The sequence below is a fragment of the Bacillus rossius genome, chromosome 10 (assembly GCF_032445375.1).
Source record: "Bacillus rossius redtenbacheri isolate Brsri chromosome 10, Brsri_v3, whole genome shotgun sequence".
In the NCBI taxonomy this organism is placed as follows: domain Eukaryota; kingdom Metazoa; phylum Arthropoda; class Insecta; order Phasmatodea; family Bacillidae; genus Bacillus; species Bacillus rossius.
The window spans coordinates 13,718,420-13,738,502 of record NC_086337.1 but is presented as its reverse complement, the minus strand read 5'-3'; the positions used below and the strand labels follow the sequence as shown (position 1 = coordinate 13,738,502).

The 20,083-nt window shown below is 33.9% G+C and overlaps 1 protein-coding gene across 1 annotated transcript in view; it reads left to right on the top strand.

Annotated features, from left to right (window-relative positions):
• The window catches only part of LOC134535791 (uncharacterized), a 443,681-nt gene that overhangs the window by 30,994 nt on the left and 392,604 nt on the right, over window positions 1–20,083 (top strand). The window contains exon 3 of the mRNA XM_063375065.1: window positions 17,557–17,724. Coding sequence (XP_063231135.1) covers window positions 17,557–17,724 — 168 coding nt within the window. The remainder of the gene's footprint in view (window positions 1–17,556; window positions 17,725–20,083) is intronic.

The window sequence follows — 20,083 nt, the reverse complement described above, 5'->3', positions numbered from 1 at the left end:
CGCCAATGGTTCATGTGTTACCACTCCAAAAAATTAAATACAGCAACAAAAATATAATAATACATTGCAAAGTGTTTTTAAGGTCTATGAAATGTTTTGATATAATTTTCGTTTTCAAATGATTTTAGTTTTCCTGATTACCTTAGGATGGTAATTCAAGAGTAAGAAATGTGCATGAAGGGTCAAATATCAAATAGAAGTTTACTAAATATTGATAAATTCGAGGGAGAACCCAAAAAAACATCAGTCTGAGAGTGCATTGCTGTTCGTAGACATAGTAGAGAGTTCTCCTGCTAGATAGGGTTAGTAGATATATTCACTAAGCAGCTGCCGAGAAAGCATCAGTTTGTAGGTTAATGTTTTATCATAGTATTATTTTCTCTTACTGGTCTCGTGTTCTGCCTGCGAAGTCGTTATGGCAGATTTAAAAGAATAAAGAGTATTTGAAATTTTGTTTCCTGCTTGAAAAATTGGCAATGGAAGCTTACCAAATGCTTCAACAGTGGTGAGGTGAGTGTTGAAGACCATGCTCGTTCTGGTTGCCCTTCAACATCGCAAAATGGAAATGTTGAAAATATCGGCAAAAAAATCAAGGATCACAGTTCACAATCAACAAAATTTTAGAAGAGACAGGATTGAGTTGGAGCTCGTGCCAGTGGATTTTGACTGAGGACTTGCAAATGAGACGTGTTGCTGCTAAATTTGTTGCTCGTCTTCTCAAACAGGATCAAAAAAACATTCAAATTAATTTGAGCCAGGACTTGAAAAAAAAATATTGAAAGTGATCCAAAGTTTTTGACCAAAGTCATTACAATTGGTGAGAGTTGGTGTTGCGTGTATGACCCAGAAACAAAGCAAGCGTCAAGCCTGTTGAAGAATCTCAACTATCCCAGCCCTAAAAAAGCAAGACAAGTGAGTTTGAATGTTTAGATGATTATCATTATCTTTTTTAATGTTCGTGGAATTATGCACTGGGAATTTTTTTCCCCCTGGCCAGACTGTTAACCAGCACTTTTATTTGGAAGTTTTAAGATATTTGTAAGAGGATGTGCAGAGGACGATCATGTGACTGGTTCCTTCATCATACAACACCCCCACACACATGGCATTACAAGTGAACCACTATTTGGCCTCTCAGGGGTGATCTATCATTCCCCACCCTCTGTATTCGCCGGACCTAGCCCCGTGCGACTTTTTCCTGTTCCCGAGAATGAAGAAACATCTAAAAGGGAAGCATTTTGATGATGTGAAGGTGGTAACAACAGCATCTCAAAGGGCACTGGAAGATATCAAAGTTGGAGAGTTCCAGAGGTGCTTCAAACAGTGGGAAAAAAAACTTGACAAGTGCATCGCATCTAATGGAGAGTACTATGAAGGTGACTGAAGGAATTTTGTAAAAAAGATAATAAATAATTTTTTTGTGACAAAAATCCGGTTTTGGTGGTTCCCCCTTCGTATAACTTATTTTCTCGCAATCATCTTGTATGTTTTTGGGTTCCACGCGTTCTTGCACATGCCCAGTAGAAATGGCTTTCAAAATTGCTGTCTATAAAATGTCCTTTTGTTGTTTCAATCATGATAAATTGTGATAACATCAAGTATTTAAATGAGTTGTTGTGCCCAATAACATGTTTATTTCCAAGCACACAAAACATTTTAAGATGTAGTCAAAAATGTATTGGCTAATAGGCCTAGTTAAATTATTGTTACAAAGGATCTGTTAATTACAGGTCATGATCTAAAAAGAGTTTGGAAAACTTATTGCCAGTTTGTAAAAAAAAGTGATATAAAAATCTTGCAATCTCATTGTTGTCATCTCATACTTTATCAACTAAGCCATTGCACTTAAACACAGGCTAATAGAACTAATATTTATTTTGAAACGGTGTCAGTACAACCTTTGCTCTGGAGAATTTGAGTTTATATATATATATATAATAAATATATATATTCAATTTATGTATAAAGTAATTTACTTAACATGACATTCTAAATATTTTGGTTTTTGTTTCTGAACATTCAAAACCTTTGATAGTGTGGATGTTGTAAAATTACAGTCAAAATATGCCAGCGGCAAAAATTATAAAATCATAAGTTTCGAGTTCTGGCAGATGTTTTAGTCAATTTTTCAACAAATAACAAATACATATTTTTCTAATTTTCAAATGTGGCAAATGAATTAAATGTACCTGTACACATGGTCAAATGTTAATATAATTTCAGTTTACTTCAAATTCATTAGCGAATTGTGTTAGAGAGTAAGCTAATTAAAGAAATCTTATTAATGTTAGTAGGGAACTCATTTATCCCTTCAACACACTTGATTCTGCAGCCGTTGGTCAGATGTACAATCAATAAATAGCCTAATCTGTAAATTTTGAGTCGTGGCATATTGTAACTAATTGGGATAAATTAATGAAATCTATATTGTCATGTAACAACAGTATGATGATGTCAGCTGAAGGCACCCTTAAACATTTACACGTGGAATTTCACTGTAAAGGTTGTAGTCTTGCAGCTTATGGGAATTAATTTGATAATAGCTAAGAGAAAGGTTGTTTATGTTTAGTTAGCTACATTAATAATGCAAAATCCTTGTTTAAATTGTAATTTATATATTATTTATGCAGCTAACGTAACCAATCATTCACTTTAAGTTATATTTACCTGAATTTCCAGAAGCTGTGACTAAAATTTTCACAAGTCAAACACCATTTGCTTTATTTTAATGTCCCCTATAAGCAAAAAAAAATCACTAGCATCTTTGAACATTTACTGCATAATTTATTTTGAACCTAGTGTGTCATATTTCTATGATTTATAGTGTTTGAGATAACTGCATAAATACATATTTTTTGGGTTTTAAACAAATGTGTTTGTATGTGTATGTAATTCCTGGAAATATAGAACATTGCTTAAACTACTATTTTGTGTATATGTACCATTTGTTCTGCAACCATTCATGCTAGAAAAAACCTTGATTTAAAGTTGACTGCTCCAATACCTATAAAAGGAATGAAAATAGTTATAAATTTTCCAGATAAGTGCATTAAAAAAGTACCACATATTTGTAATAAAAAAAAGTGGTACATATGCATGGTTTAGCAAATAGTTATGAGGGTGAGATAACAGCGATATTGTGCTTTTAAATTTAATTTGTTTCACCATAAAATCAGCACAATTATTATGAATATTAGTTTTTTGTTCAGGTAATGAGTGACAGAACAAAATGGAGATGAGACTACATTTTCTTAGTTGTCATCTTTATTAATTAAACTAGCTGGGGTACCCGGCTTCGCTCGAAGAGTATATGAGATTGTGTGGGAGTTGAAATAAAATGATAAACTTTAAAATATAAAAAGTACAAATTTTTTATTGAAAATATATTCTAACTACAATACTTCTATTTACAACACCTGTTTATAAACAACATTTTTTATTTTGTTAACCGGAGTGTGTGTGTGTGTGTGTGTGTGTGTGTATGTGTATATATATATATATATATATATATATATATATATATATATATATATATATATATATTTTTTTTTAAATTTCCTACTCGAGAGCAAGCTACGTATAATTGACCATGAGAAAAGCAGGAGTCTGGGATTAATACCACAATATTTTAAAGTTTGTCTTTGTGCTTTGTTAATTGTAAAACTATAGGGTAATTTGATTGGAATGGCAATTCAGTAGAGAGAAGTGGTATTCTGAGGATAAATGCTGTGTGTCCTTTGTCCTTTCCAGTCATAATTTTGGCTTCAATGATTTTATTTGATAGCAGTTTGACAATCATCCTCGTTCCATTACATAGTTTTGGTGAATTCAGATTTATTAGTTAGTATGATTGGAGATCCAATTTTCAGCCGAAGGCAGTGTAATGGCCTTCCGGATACTTGCAAAGAATTAAAAAATTCTGTAGGGAAATTGACACTTTCTTCAACGTCTACCATCATGTCGATCAATTTGTATATTCTTTCTTCACCGGGAATTTTCTTCGGCTGGGAGTTCAGTGTCGGCCGGGAGTTCAAGCCGGACAGACGTGTCTTGTGCGCGCAGTCGGTTCTTGTAATCATTGATGTTAAAAGTGTGATAACTACCAATATTGATTTGTCTCTATTAGATCAGCAAGACTTTAAGGGGTTTCCCTTACCCTTACAAGATGGTGTATTTGTGAACTGTATTAATAGTACTAATTTAGCCATGTTCAGGTCGCCTACGAAAAAATCGTCAAATAATTCGGTCGACAGCCTGAATAAAAATTCAAAATCACCTTCATTTACTCTGAAACTTCAAGACACCAACATGGATGATCTATTTAATATGGTAAAATCTCTCTGTGTTAAGTTTGATGAGCTTAAGAGTGAAAATGCGGTGCTTAAATCCTTGTTAATGGACTCAAGAGAAGAATACTCTTTAATCAAACAAGAGTTAAAAGAGATCAAAAAAGCTTATACATAAAGCAAAACTCAGATTTATCTTACAGCCAAGTGACCAAAAGAGCGCCCAATAATAAGGTGATCGATGTTAATGGTGCAGTGAGTATACCCAGCAACAGCTCCACGTGCAGTGACCTACTTTCTGGTCAGCAAGAAACGCGCACGGTCAGGAACTCTAACAATAACAACCAGCGAGTCGACTCTGAAGGTTTCACGTTGGTACAAAAACCGCATAAGTCAAGACATAATGAAAACCCAGTTGGTACCCATGATCAAGAACGTAAGAAATCTCCACCCCAAGTAGGAATACGTAATACATCCACTCTTAAAACTGTCTCCAAACCTATCTACAAAAAGACTAAATCCCTGTTTGTTACCCATTTTGAAGCCTCAGTTAAAGAACAAGAAATTATGGATTACATCACAAATGAACTCAATTTATCTCAGGTCAAAGTTACTAAACTCCGAACGAAGTATAATACTTATGCTTCATTTCATATATCAGTACTTGAAAATGACTTCAGTAGAATCAATAATATTGTGTTTTGGCCAAGTGGCTGTTTAATTAGCCCGTTTTACGGTAAACTACATCCAGATCAAGTCTACACTAATGTTACCAATCAAGACAATACAGCAGTGACCATCATGCCTCCTAATCCAATGGCGTCAACTTCCACATCTAATTTGATGCTGGAGGAGCATCCTACTTCCCACAGTGAAGCAGTTCCTTAGAAATTATGATATTGCATATCAAAACGTGAGAGGATTAAGGACTAAGTCTAACGAATTTCTGGAAATCCTTTTAAACTCTCATTATGACATAATTTGTTTAACAGAAACCTGGCTCAACGATAACAACATAAATTTTCACTATTTCACAGACCAGTATATAGTTTTTAGAAATGATAGAAATCCTCAACTTACACTGAAAAATATAGGGGGTGGTGTACTTTCAGCCTTTAACAAAACCAAATTTTTATCAGTGCTACCTGTTTACATTTACGACTTACCCGGTATTGAAGCTATCTGGATCAAGGTAAAAACGTCTCCTGCTACAACTTTTATCATCGGAACTATCTACCTAGCCCCGGACATCTCGCCGAATAAATATCTCGAGTACCTTGAACACTTGGAAGAAAAACTATCTACCACTCAAGAAGATATTTTAATTCTTGGTGATTTAAATGTTCCAGGTATTGATTGGCTCACTCGGCACTCTTCAAATATTACTCATTCACATGTCAAATCCAAAGCCAATTACCTTCTCAATTTTGTGTCTACATTGGGTCTGACCCAATATAATCACACCCAACCTTGCAAAAATCTTCTCGATTTATGTTTAACAAATCTACCTCAGTGTACAGTAACGCAAGCCTCTGAAATACTTACCAAAGAAGATCTGTATCATCCAGCTCTAAACATTAACATTGAAATTTATTCTAGCTCAAGAAGTGTTAATCCTCCCTACAGAAATTACAAGGACCGTAATTTTTTAGGTCTTTATAACTCCATAAAAAATTATGACTGGTCTCATTTCTATGAATCAACCAATGTTAATCATCAGGTGGATGTTTTAACAAATTGTATAACTGACAATATGAACACATTTATACCACTAATTTCTAAAAAATTACCCAAATATCCGTTATGGTTTTCTAATGACTTAATTCAAGCATTAAAATCAAAAAAACATTTTCACAAACTTTATAAACGATCCAAAAATCCTTATTATTATTTACAGTTTTCACATTTTCGCAAAATGGCAAAATCTTATATAAAACGTGATACAATTAATTGGATCCACTCTACTAATAACAACATCAAGAACAATCCAAAGAAATTCTGGAAGTATGTTAAATAAATGAAAGATGGTTACTATGAACAATATTCTTTAAAAATCAATGATGGTATTTGTGATGATCCAACTGTTTTATCTAATGTTTTTGCACAATATTTTTCCAGTGTCTACAAGACTTCAACCAATAATGTGACGTCTTCAAACATGTCCTCGGATTCTATTCCTATGTGCTACATTTCCGAATCCCTTATTCTATGGGGCATCAAGGCTCTCAAGTCATCCAAATCCACCGGCCCAGATGGCATCCCTAATTTTATCTTAAAAGGCTGTTCATACTTATTAGTTCCTCTTCTTTATCATATCTTTAACACCAGTTTGCATTCTCAAGTTTTCCCTGACAAATGGAAAATAGCAAAGGTCATTCCGATACACAAACATGGCTCTAAATTGATTGTGTCAAACTACAGACCAATATCTTTACTTAATGGCTTCGCAAAAATATTTGAAAAAGTTATACACAAAATTTTAAATTTTCAACTTCAAAATAAATTATCAGCCAGTCAGCACGGTTTCAGATATGGAATGTCCACCACTACTAACCTAATTACTTTTCTTAACCCAATCCATAATGTAGTTACTAACAGAGGTCAGGCAGATGCCTGTTATTTTGATCTAGCTAAAGCATTCGATACAGTAAACCATTCGCTACTTTTAAAAAAACTATCAGACTTTGGTTTTTGTACTAACTACTTGAACTGGTTTTCTAGCTATCTCAATAATAGATATTTTTTTGTATCTGTCAATAACCATAAATCCTCTTTACACCATGCTAGTTCTGGAGTACCACAAGGTGCCACTCTCTCACCTCTCCTCTTCAATATATTTATAAATGACATTACCATGGTTCTTAATTACTCAACTGGTGTACTCTTTGCTGACGATCTGAAAATCTCTAAAATAATATCTACAGTCAATGATTGCGCTCTTCTACAAAGGGACATTAACAAAATCAATAATTGGTGTCTTCTAAACTTGGTCAATCTTAACGATAATAAAACTAAGGTAATATCCTTTACTAGGAAATATAACCCTATAGTTTATAATTTCATTCTGAATAGTAACCCAATCTCAAAAACTTTCATTATAAAAGACCTTGGTGTCTTTCTAGATTCAAAATTATTTTTTCATAAACATATCGACTACTTAAACTCTATTTCAAAAAGAACATTTGCTATTATAAAATACAGAGCTGCCAACCATTACGGATTTTCCGTAATTATTACGGATTTTAACCCCGAATTACGGAATTACGGAACATCGCTAGTTTATTACGGAAACGAGGCTTTGTGCTGCATGGTAACGGAAAAATTTACGTTTCTGCTGTGCGTGTTTCGTGAACGCTGTTTGAATACTTCGGTTGGTTGCTCAAATAACGGAACTAGTAAGTGTGCGCATGTACGATGTACTGTCGAAATAAGTAAATTAATTCTCGTGTTTTCAAATAATAATGGGATGGTATTACGTCCGTTGTACGATACAACTAGTACATATCCTCGGACTTATCGTTTGAAGGCTACTTACATCACGATAATTTTTGTACGGTACTTTGGCTAACCTGTGTTGTATTAATTTATTTCTTGAAAGCCATTTTTTTCATCATAGTGTTTTTGTCCGGTTTTTGTCGTGTCTACAGACGTGAAAATGTTTTTATTTTTTTCGATAGTGTTGTGTTCTTCAGTGCCGGTTGTAGAAATGAAGCGTGAGACAGAATAATGTGCATCTGTGGGAAAAAACACGCAAGACTTCAGAACTTTCCACTTAAATATTCAAAAGAATGGCCATGATTGTCGTTTTTAAATGTTTGGAACGCCACGGTTTTGTAATGTATGCGCGTGTGACTTTTCGATTGCACATGGTGAAAGGGATGACTGTACACGGCATATTGAATCAAAGAAACATGCAGAACATTTTAAAGCCGTGACTAGCAATAAATCTATATTTTCGTTTTTTCGCTACATCTGAAGAAACGAAAGTAACGAACGCAGTTATTGTTTACAAGTCCTTGTGTTTGTCTTGTTTGTTTACATGACATTTCTTATCGAACCAGGATAAAAGAAGCAAATAAAAAGACAGTTGTTTTAAAGTTTAACTTTGAATACATTGAATTGAAGATTCAAAATATCCAGTAAAATTATTAATATTTCTTACATATTCAGATGATTGTATTGTTCAAATAGATTTTTTTATGTATTAATTTGCATTGTATTCATATTTTTCTTTTTCTTTTGCATATTATTGTCGTTGTTTTATCTTGTGAGTGTGTTATAATGCCCCAGGAAAAATTTATCGTGCATGATTTACGCGTACTTTTTTCATATACCTAATTGCCATTACTGATGGGTGTGATTTGAGGTTGGCAGCTCTGTAAAATATATCACTCATTATGCTACCAATTCCGATTCAATTATTTCTCTTTTCTTGGCATTAATTCGATCTAAATTAGAATACTGTTCAACTATCTGGAATGACATTGGGTCGACTGATATTGAGAAACTAGAAAATTTACAAAACAAATTGTCTCAACTAATAATTCATAGAGGTTTTCCACATCCCAATCTTATTCCTCTAGCAGACCGTAGAGCCTATTTGGACTATCTTTTTGTACATAACATTTATAACTATAAAATTAAATGTAGCTATATTTATGAGAACACCGGATTGAGAATCCCCCAATTCAATTCTCGCCTCTTTTCTAGTTTATGTACTATATTTAACAAGAATGATCTTATTTATAGACTCGTTACAAACTACAATAGGCACAACACCAAGTCAAATCAATTATGAACAGAGCTATGTTTTAAAGTATTTAATGTAATTTATATCCTCATACTAATTATAGTAGTATTTTTTTTCTCTTTCATGTTTACATTATTGTACTCTATTAAATTTTATGTCTTGCTGCTTACTACCTTACTACTTTGTACTAATTATTATTTTAAGTATTATATTTGTATTTGTCCTTGTGTTGTCTGTTTGTATGGATGTCTTGTCCTTTGTTTCTTGTTTCGTTATGTATTTGTGTATATTTTGTATACGTCGTGCCCACCACTAACGTCCCCGGACTGTTGGTGCGCATGTAACAAAATTCAAATAAATAAATAAATATATATCGTCGACAATATCATTTTTAGTTGCTAAAATTGCCCACTGAAATAGCCACTCTGGATTGGTATAGTTATGAACAATGTTTGAAGAAATTTGGTTGATGATTTCGTTTCCAGTAGTGGCTATTTTGCAAAAATCACCAATGAGTTCAAGAGGCCGGTCGCCTGGTCAGTAGGGTATGTAGCGTCACCTATTTGTAAAAGTTGTTGAGCAAAATGTGCTGTTGTTTCGTCCTTCGATAGTTCAACTCTCATATTTTTTGTTAGTCGTAATGTTTGTACGTGTGGCCAGAGATATGATTTTTTTTAAGCATGCTTTAATTTCGTCTGCTGGTGTTGACTTGGGGATAACCAGAAGTGTTTGTCGAAAATCTCCTGAGAGTATGAGTAAATCTTCTCCCATCACGTCTGAGTTTCCTCGCAAATCTTGTAATTTTCTGTCCATGCCTTCAAGTGATTTTTTATGCGCCATCATGCATTCGTCCCAGAAGATAATTTTAGCTTGTCTTAGAAGTTCACCTCACCCAGATGCTTTTGAGATTTTACATACCGGGAATTGTTCTTCGGCTATATTCAACTGTAGTTGTAAGGCGAAATGGGCAGTTTGTCCCCCTTCCATAAGTGTAGCAGCAATGCCAGATGATGCCAGTGCAAGTGCGATGTGTTGTTTAGCATGTATTTCTGCCAGCAATAGATTTATCAGAAACGTTTTCCCAGTACCGCCTGGTGCGTCCAAGTAAATAATTTCACCAATGTTGTTGATCCGGTCCATGATCACGCTGTAAATTTCTCTTTGGTTGTCATTGAGAAGTGATATGTTTTGAGCAATGTATCGAAGTAGTTCATGGATGTTGTAGCGTTTTTTCCTTTGCAATTTCGAAACTTAGTGCACTGAAAGCATTTTGTTGTGGTGCTGGCATCCCAAGTTGTACTAAGGTCTAATTCTTTTTTGCTAAACATTTATTTTCTAAACGAATAAGTGTTTCATTGAAGTTGTCATTGCTGAATTCGATGGCCAGTTCTGGATTAGCTTGTCGGATTTGGTGCAATATGTCATCACTCATACCTTCCTTGAAGGAGTCCCATAACTGTTTTGGATTGGATGGGTTACATGTTGTTAGAATTATGGCGAATAAGTCTCTGATTTGCTCAGCTGAGGCTGTGAGTGAGGCTTCTTGTAGTGTTAATATCCAGTGGTTATCGTTTTCCAGTAGTCCTAAGCGTTGGCATGCTTCTCTGTATGTCTGGCATTGGTAACTGTCAACAGTCTTGAGATCTGTGAAATTTTTTGGTCCCCGTATTTCATGTAACAACATCGGAAGATAGAAACATTTGGCGTTGTTTGGATGTATGGTGTATACTTGACCTAGTGCGTTAGTTTTCATGATTCATGGATGATCCTCTACTGGAACTCCTTGTTTTTGTCGTTGAAATATTTTTTTTTTGTTGTGTTCCATGTATAATAGGTAGGGACATCAACATATAGTAATGTTCTTGCGAATGGATCTGTTTGCCAAAGTTGGAAAAAAGCTGTTAATGTTGTGTTCTTAGGTGGTTCGCTTGCAATTTGCCTGGCAGTTTCTTTTGAGAAGTAAACTTTCTGTCCATTCTGCTAGATGCTGCACAGTTGGTTCGTGTTTGTATATAGGATAACCGAAAATCCACCACGCTGCTTCGTTACTGTTGATATATTTTCCCATTTGGTACATGAGGATATTGTCATTTCTGTTTTGTTTGTCATCTTTGGCTATTTGAAATACAGACATATTTAATGGATTTCACTGAATTGCAGTATTCTATGTTTATGTTTGCTTGAAACATTTTGGAAAGTGATGGGTTATATGGAACCATCCATTGATTATCTATTTCCAATTCGTCTCTGCCTTGTATTCGTATTTTGTCTGTAAAGCCACCGTTTTTGGGTGATCATCTTCTGTATTTGAGATAGCCATCTCTGGTTTGTGTGTTGTCCAAGTATGTTTTTGGGTATTTTTTCGTGCATTTTCCATCACTCATACATGGCGAATTAGGGTTGAATTGCCAGCATGGTCCGTGGATCATGTTTCATTACAACTATGTTGTATAGCTCTGGATCTTCTTGTGAATTGGGAAATTCAGTTTGGATAATTTTGTCAATATTCGTGGGATGAATTATATTATGTACCCATATGAGATTGTGTGAATGAGGCAGTCCTGGTTTTTGTCATTCAATTGTGTACATCCAGCATCTAACAGTTCCAAAGATGTGATATTTTGTGATAACTTCAATAAATACCATTTGTTTTTGTTGGAAAACTCAGGCTTTTATATCGTGTTTATCCATGAGGGCTTATCTGTAGCTTAGTTGTTTTTTTATTTCTGGCCATGATGAGTTGCATGTGAATGTTATAAAAAGGTCAGGTTCTCCATATTTTCTTACGTTGGTCATGGCATCTTGAGTGTATTAGTGAATATGTGTCGGACTTCCTATGTAAGATGAGGGTAAGATTACCATTGTTCCAATGTCGTCAATGTTTTCATCATTTATGATTGCATCTCGAAGGTGTATTTATTCTTCGGTGCGTAGTTTCTTCTGATTCAGTCTTATGTACAATAACCGTTCCGCTTCTATGTAGTCCTTCTTTTTTTCGTTGCACAATTATGTCACAGCTTGTATTTTCATTGTCCACAATTACGATGGCAACTTCGTCTATCTGAGGTGCATTAAATCGATGTTAATGTTCTCTGGGTGGTCTCTTGTCTGCTCTAATTATAACTTTATAGTCATCAGAAATAATTTGGTCCGGTACTGTTTTGAATACGTGAATAAGCTGATCGTATTTGTGTAAGATTCTCTTTACATTTTGGATTATTCCTCGTCTTAATCCACTGATGTTGTTAAATCGTTGATTAATTTATTTTTCTTCATTTTTGATGAAATATACACAGGGTTCGTACGGTCCTTAGAAGTCCTTAAAAAGTCCTTATTTTTGAATACTGTTTTTAAGGGCCCTTAAAAGTGCTTACTTTTTTACGTTTGTCGTGTTGACTTTAGAAGTTACTTTTTCCTTTGTTACGCATTGGATGTTACGTAACGGTAGTACGACTATGTTTTTATGGTACAAATATTGGCCCGAATAGCTTAGTAAATGTCGTACGATGTACCAGAATTCTTTTGTTAGTGCACAAAATATACCGGAATTATCGGTTTACCGGCTTATAGTGCTCATAACTACTGAACAGAGCGCGCTGTAGTAGCTGTGTTAGTGTTTTGGCGCGTAAATGCAGAAGTTTCGTTGTTTTGACTTGGTGTGATTGTTTTTTCTTGTGAGAAAGGTTATCTGCTAGTGAATTTATCTTGACCGTGATGCCGGGGAAGTGTGTCTTTAACATACTTTGGCTCGAAAAAGAGCAGTACAAAAAGTGGCTTTCCCGTGACCCAGACAAGCACAAGGCAAGATGCCGATTGTGCTGTAAAGTTTTCGATATAGGGAATATGGGCGAATCGGCTTTGAAAGCACACATGGCAGGTGAGACGCGTGTATTTTTATAGGTTTTTCATGAAAATTTTTTGGTTGTCTTACATTTTTGTATGTCTACATAAGTTAAATTGTTTCATGTATAAATAATTAAAAACGAAAATATGAATTTGTGAATGGTATTGGAAGTTGTTGGATTTGTGTGCGGTGGGATTATTTTCACCCAATGCATAACGAAGTACATTAATAAGGTTAACATTTTATTTGAAAACAATGTAGTTGGTATTGAATGTTTTTTGTTGTATTAATATGTCTGTTATAAATGTAAAATAACTTCTGTATTTTCGAAATTTTTTTTTATTAGGGTCGAAGCACTCTTCATTAGTTGAAGAGAAAACCAAGACCGTTGCGATAAAAGAGTTTTTCAGTCCCATGAACTTACCTAATCAAACTTCTTCAACCTCAAATGCTGCAGGTGTATGCAAGCCAGCTACAGAAGCAAGTGGTAGTTTGAATTTGTTTACCACTGGGAAAGACGTTCTGGATGCAGAAATTTTGTGGACTTTAAAGTGTATTTGTAATAACTATTCGTACAAGTCTTGTGAGGATTCATCTCAACTTTTTGCTAGAATGTTTCCAGACAGTTTAGTCGCACAACAGTTCTCTTGCGGTGAAAAGAAAGTGGCATATTTGTGTTATTTTGGTTTGGCTCCCCATTTCCAGACACTTTTATTCAAATCTTTTCAGGACACTAGTCACTATGTCTTGCTGTTTGACGAAACACTGAATAAAAGCACCCAGCAAAAACAAATGGACATCCATATTAGATTCTGGCATACTGACAATTCAGTGAGAACACGTTATGTTACTTCAGCTTTCATTGGTCATGCCACAGCTGATGATTTACTGAAGGCGTTTTACAAATGTACAGAGAAGCTTGATTTATCAAAATTAATTCAGGTATCAATGGATGGACCATCAGTTAATTGGAAGTTTTTCAAACTGTTGCAGGAAAACATGAGAAAAGAGTTTAATTTTGAGTGCATTGATGTTGGTTCTTGTGGGCTTCACACTTTGAATAATTCATTCAAAAAGGGCGAATCTGCAACAGAGTGGGGTATTTCATCTGTTCTGACATCTCTTTACTCTTTGTTCAAAGATGCCCCAGCACGAAGGGATGACTTTGAAAAATTATCCACAACACATAAAATGCCAGTCAAATTTTGCAGCTGCCGCTGGTTGGAAAATGTTCCATCAGCTGAACGGGCATTAGAAGTTTGGAATGGTGTAACAGAGTATGTGGGAAAAGTTGAAAAAGGTGTACTTTCAAAAGTGACATGCAAGTCCTTCGGTGTTGTCGCTGGAGCAACACAAGATAACCTGATGACTGTGAAGCTCAATTTTTTTCTCTCCGTGGCAAAAGTTCTAAAGCCATTTTTGGAAAAATACCAGAGTGACAAACCATTGTTACCCTTCTTCGCACAGGATGTTCTTCAACTTGTAAAAAAGTGTGTTCAACTGTACAAAGTCTTGAAACCTGCTCATTTTGATCGTATTTCTAGTGTTGAAAAATTGAGCAAGTTTGATTTTTCAAGCAAAAGTTTCCATGCTTCAGCAAGTGATGTTAGTGTAGGGTTTGTTGGAGATAAACTTCTGAAAGAGAAACTCTTTGAACAACAGGTAACTGAAAAGCAAGTAGTGGTTCTAAAGTATGAGTGCCAAAAGTTTGTTTTGACTATGTTGGAGAGTTTGATGGCTAAGTGTCCTGTAAATTATTCACTTGTGAGGAATGCAGCCTGTATTGATCCATCGCAAATGGCAAGAGATTCTGCTAGCTGTAGTAGTAAAATGAAGTGTGTTCTTACATATTTTGTACAAAAGAAAGCGATTGCAGCAGAGGATTGTGATGATATTTTAATACAGTTCAATGACTTCCTAGAGAATGTTGTTGGACCATCATCATCAGAGTTCCTGAACTATGATAGGAATGAAGGTCTTGACAGCTTCCTTAGTGGCTATTTTTTAAGAACAGCATATGGAAAGGTATGGAATGTCATTAAAATGTTGCTAATTCTCTCACATGGACAAGCATCAGTGGAAAGAGGTTTTTCCATCAACAAAGCCTTAGAAGTTGAAAATCTGAAGGAATCGTCTTATGTAGCCCGCCGCACTGTACATGACTACATCACTTACTGTGGTACCATACATGACATACCTATTACCAAAGAATTGAGGGCGTCTGCATCATATGCCCGAATGAAATATATGCAGCATTTGGAGGAGGAACGTGCCAAGAAAATTGCTGCCAGTGCACAGGAGAAGAGAAAGGAAATGTTTGATGAAATTGAAGTTTTGAAAAAGAGGAGGGTTCTTTTGGAGAAGGAAATTGACACATCTGAAACATCAGTTAATAATCTTTCACAAAAAGCAGAAACTTCCAGAAATATTGAACTGTTTATCAAGTGCAATGCTGTTAGGAAAGAAATCTCTGTAAAGAAGCAGGAGCTGAGTGATCTCAAAACTAAAATTAGTGACTTGCAAAATCTGACTAAATAGACCTGGTTTCAAACTAATTTCATATAAAGTACTTGACTATTGATTCACACTAGTGCCGTCTTATCTTGGAGCTACGAACACTTAAGTGAAAACTGTTAAATGTGTAAATGTTGTATTATAATTTTTTTACTATCAAGTCGATCAACATATAAGAAAGTTTGTGTTCGCAAAGTATTTTTAAATTGGTAAGTTCAAGGCGTTTGTTTAGGCCTATTTTAAACTGCATGACTATGTATAATTAGTACTTACACCACTTGATTTCTTTGTTATATTAATACATTTTTCCAACGTGCAGAATATTCTTGTTTTAAAACTTGTAGATCAATGCTAAAAGGTCCTTAAAAAAACTATAATCAAGTCCTTAGAAGTCCTTAAAAGTCCTTATTTTTTAATGACCTAAGAGAGTACGAACCATGATACAATCTTCGTCGGGTAGTGGTAGCAATGATCCTATTTTATGATAAATTTGTCCTTGGATGGAAAAAAACATAATTGACTTCATTCACGTTAGTGTTGGTCGAATTAACACCGAAAGAAGTCATTTGAAGAAAGTATTCTGGAGTTTTCCCAGTCATGTAATGTAGAAATTCTTGCGGAGGTGCTTCCAGTGGTGGTAATCGAACTTTTCCATTCATGTAACAGAGTCCTGGTGTTTCTCTACTGAAATTTTTAGCATTGCAAAATTGGCAGATGTTGTTCATTTTTCCGATAACGACGTATTTGTGTTGGGTATATTTTTTCGTCGGGTCGTAGTGAAATGCTTCATTTATTAGATTGTACTGTTTACTTGTCCTCGCCTGCACTTCTCGTTGAGTGATATTTTCATGGGAGGCTTGCATTTGCAGACTTTTCTTGTAAGATTGTTTCACAGTTCTTGATTTTTCAAGTCGTTCACGTTGATTTTCGGTTTCTCTGCTTCTCACGGCACTCATTCTGCTTCGTTGGGAATGTAAGATTGCTTCATGCTCTTCCGCTGTTTCGTTTTTGCGCTGTTCTTTCTGTTTTCACCGTTTTGCTTCAAGACTGGCAAGATCTCCTCCTCTTTTACGTTTAGGCATTGTATAAAATATAAATTAAATCTTTTTGTTAAAAAATACACTACGTGTACTTTAGACACTGTTTACCCTTTATTATCGATTTATACTCAGTCACTGTATCACAGTGATTACTCACACTTTACTGTTGGTTCTTGTTCTTTCGTTGTACTTCGCTGGTAAGATACTGATGGTCAAACCCACGACGCATCAGGCTTAATATACCCCTACCGATGGGTACCCCCACCTATACAAAAAAAAATTTCAAATGTTCCACAATGATCTGATATGTTCCCAAACATTCCAAAACATTTCAGAATGTGCTGAAATGTAATAACACTCATGAACGTTCTAAATTGTTTTAAAAGTTTCTTGAACATTCCAGATTATCCGCAAATAGTCTAAAACATCCTGGAAAATTTTCAATGAAGATTATTTTAAATTTTAGTTAAAAGGTGTATTTATAGAGTTAAATAAAAAACTAAAAGTTTGGCACTCTAGACATTTTTACAACAGTCGAGAGCAACCTACAGCATTCCCAAGTGTTTCAGAATTTTTTGAAATATTTTAGAATAGTCTTGAACATTCTAGAACAATTTAGAACAATCTAGAAAATTCTTGATAAAAATTATTCTGATTTTTATCTATGGGGCATAGTTTTGGAGTTGAAAAACTAATAGTTTGGCTCTCTAGACATTTCTACAACAGTCGAAAGCATTATACAGTATTCCCAGACGTTTCAGGGTGTTAGGAATTGTTTAGACGTTTTATAACATTCTCGAGTATTGTAGAAATTTCTAGAAAGCATAACTTTAAGCCCTTATGTTTCCGAAGGTTCGCCGTTTAGGTAAAAACAAAAAAAAAACATTCTTGTTTGAGGGGGGTCAAAGGGCACTGCATGTAAGTCCCTTAATTGTACCTTAATTAGTTGTTGAGTTTTAGCGGCAGTGAATCTTGTGCATCACATACAATGTTTTGCATTTCACTTTTTATTTGGATGTTCAATGTATTGAACAGGTGGCAGTTAAAGTTTTAAGGTGTGTTTACTTTAATGCTTGAAACAGGATCGAACTGAAGTGTAGCTTTAGTTTTTTTGTTCCGTAGCAATGCCGTTCGGCAAGACACCGGTGTTGGAAGTTGATGGGAAGCAAGCGCATCAGTCGATTGCTATTTCCCGCTACTTGGGCAAGAAGTTTGGTTTAGGGGGAAGCAACGATTTAGAAGATTTAGACATTGATGCCATCGTTGACACCATCAGTGATTTTCGCTCCCGTAAGTTACGTGCATTTGTTTTTGGTCATTGCTTACCTGAAATCAGAGGAAAAAGTTGGCACTGATTTGTCACTAAATGTACCGCATTGTACCATTCTTGTGAACTTTTATAGTGGTATTAAGAGTGATATATAGAGGTAAGTGATATTAAAAGGTAGTCATCATTTTGAATTTTTTTTGTCTAAGTTATATTTTACTATCAATAATTAAAAAGTTTCTTTTGTGAAGTCACAGAACACAAAATATTTTTAGTGTTTTGTTAAGGGATTATGAAAAATATTACAGTGGTCATTCTTAATTCATTAATGCATTAGATATAGCCCAGATAATTTCATATGGGAAAATATTTATTGCAGTCAATGAATGCTATCAGATTCTGGAATTCCAATTTAAAAAATTACTGTGCCTTAGTCTTTTTTTATAATAAATTAACATTAGATGTGCTAAAAAAAACTGTTGTATGCTAGATTTGTGTTTATTTCCATCCTTACTTCTCAAGTTATTCTTTAAATGTTTTACAAATTGATATTTTCTCCCACTGCAGCTTCAAATGGATAAGAAGTTAATTTGGTGAGTTCTGTTTTGTTTCTGTTTTTTTCCCCCTGCTGAATGGAATGGTACACATGACTAAGGAAGTGTTATAATATTCCAAACAACTGTCATGAGCCTTGTTCCAGAAGTACTTTTACTGGAGAATGTGTGTGAAGTAAAACTTTTTCTAGCATAATTTGATTTAGTTTTTAATATGTAACCCAAATGATGGCCAAGTATATACTATTTTGGTACAACTTAGTGTCATTAAATTGAGATTGATACCGAACAAAGTGTTGGATGTGTTTACTAGATAGACAGCATGAATAGTGATTGGGGTAGTAAAGGAAATTAGTTTTGAATGAAGCAGTGCGGCAGCATTTTAATTATTTATTTTATAGGTTCCATTATAGTGGAAAATTTCATGCTTATGTGTTTGTCTTCACACACAAGGTTAGGAGGAATTAAAGAAACAAAGTATCAGTATAAGGGTCGGTGGGGGAGGCTTTAGATAGTGTGACAATGGCTGTTCCATGCACCAGTATCTCGTTTTCTGGGAAAATGAGTTAGCTTGAACATGAAATTGATACCTTCATATTTAGTCAATTTTATGATGCTGATCACAGATACCGTATTGTGGCCACATATATCAGTGATTTTAGGCTTCAAAGCGGCATTAAAAATGATTCCTTCTCTAACAGTAGTTGAATTTTTATTGGAGCTTATTATTTCCAATTCTGTAAAAAACATTGTCTACTTTTAATAATTTTTGAAGTTATCGTTCTTTAGGCGCGTTATGAAAAAATGAGAGTGAAATTTTAAGATGCGCGCGCATCACTGTAACACAAAATTAACAGGTTGAAGCTGCCCGCTAAACCGCTCATTAAGTCTCGAAAAAAAGCTACCAACAAAATAGAAATAGAACCTCTATTAGTCGTGCATGTTGGCACGCTCGTCGCCTCTGATAGCTGTTTTCATATTTATAATATTTATCCACATGTTTCTAGTTTTCCTACATTCACAACACGTGTTTTAGTTTCATACAAGTGCAAATGATATATGTGCTAATAAATAATATTCAGTAGTGATTTAAATCGAATATTTTTATTAATATTATTTACTTTTCGTAAATATTAGTAAAATAAATTGTACCTTTATACTTTTTAAAGTGCTCCAATATAATTGAGGTTAACTATCCGTATGTATTATTTATTGATATAAATTAAAATATTATTATTTAATATAATTAATACTAAATATTATTAAATCATTAATTTTAAATATTTATTATTGGTTATTTAATATTTACAAAATTAAAAAATATATTTAATAAAACATTTAATAAAAAATTTGTGATAAAAATAAAATTGAACATCAAATTAAAATATTAATTTTTAATATTTATAATTAAATTGAATAAATAATAAATATTTATAAAAATAAATGAACAAATTTAAGGAAAACTTTTTGATAAAAATGAAAAGTGAATATTAAATTAAGAAAATAATTAATATTTAAAAAATTAATAAACTTAAATTAAAATTTTGTATTTATTATTAATTTTTTTTTTTAAATATTAAATAATCAATAATAAATATTTAAAATTAAGAATCTTAATATTTTGTACAAATTATGTCATATTTATTATTCTCTATATTTTATTTATTTAATTTTTCAAATTTAAACTGAACTTTATTGACTATCTTTTTCCAGCCCTTTTATTATTTTATTGTAATTAACTATTTGCATGCAATTAAAAACAATTTTTAATGATGCCAAAGAAGTATATCTTCTCACGCGCGTACATAAGTACACACACCCATTTTTT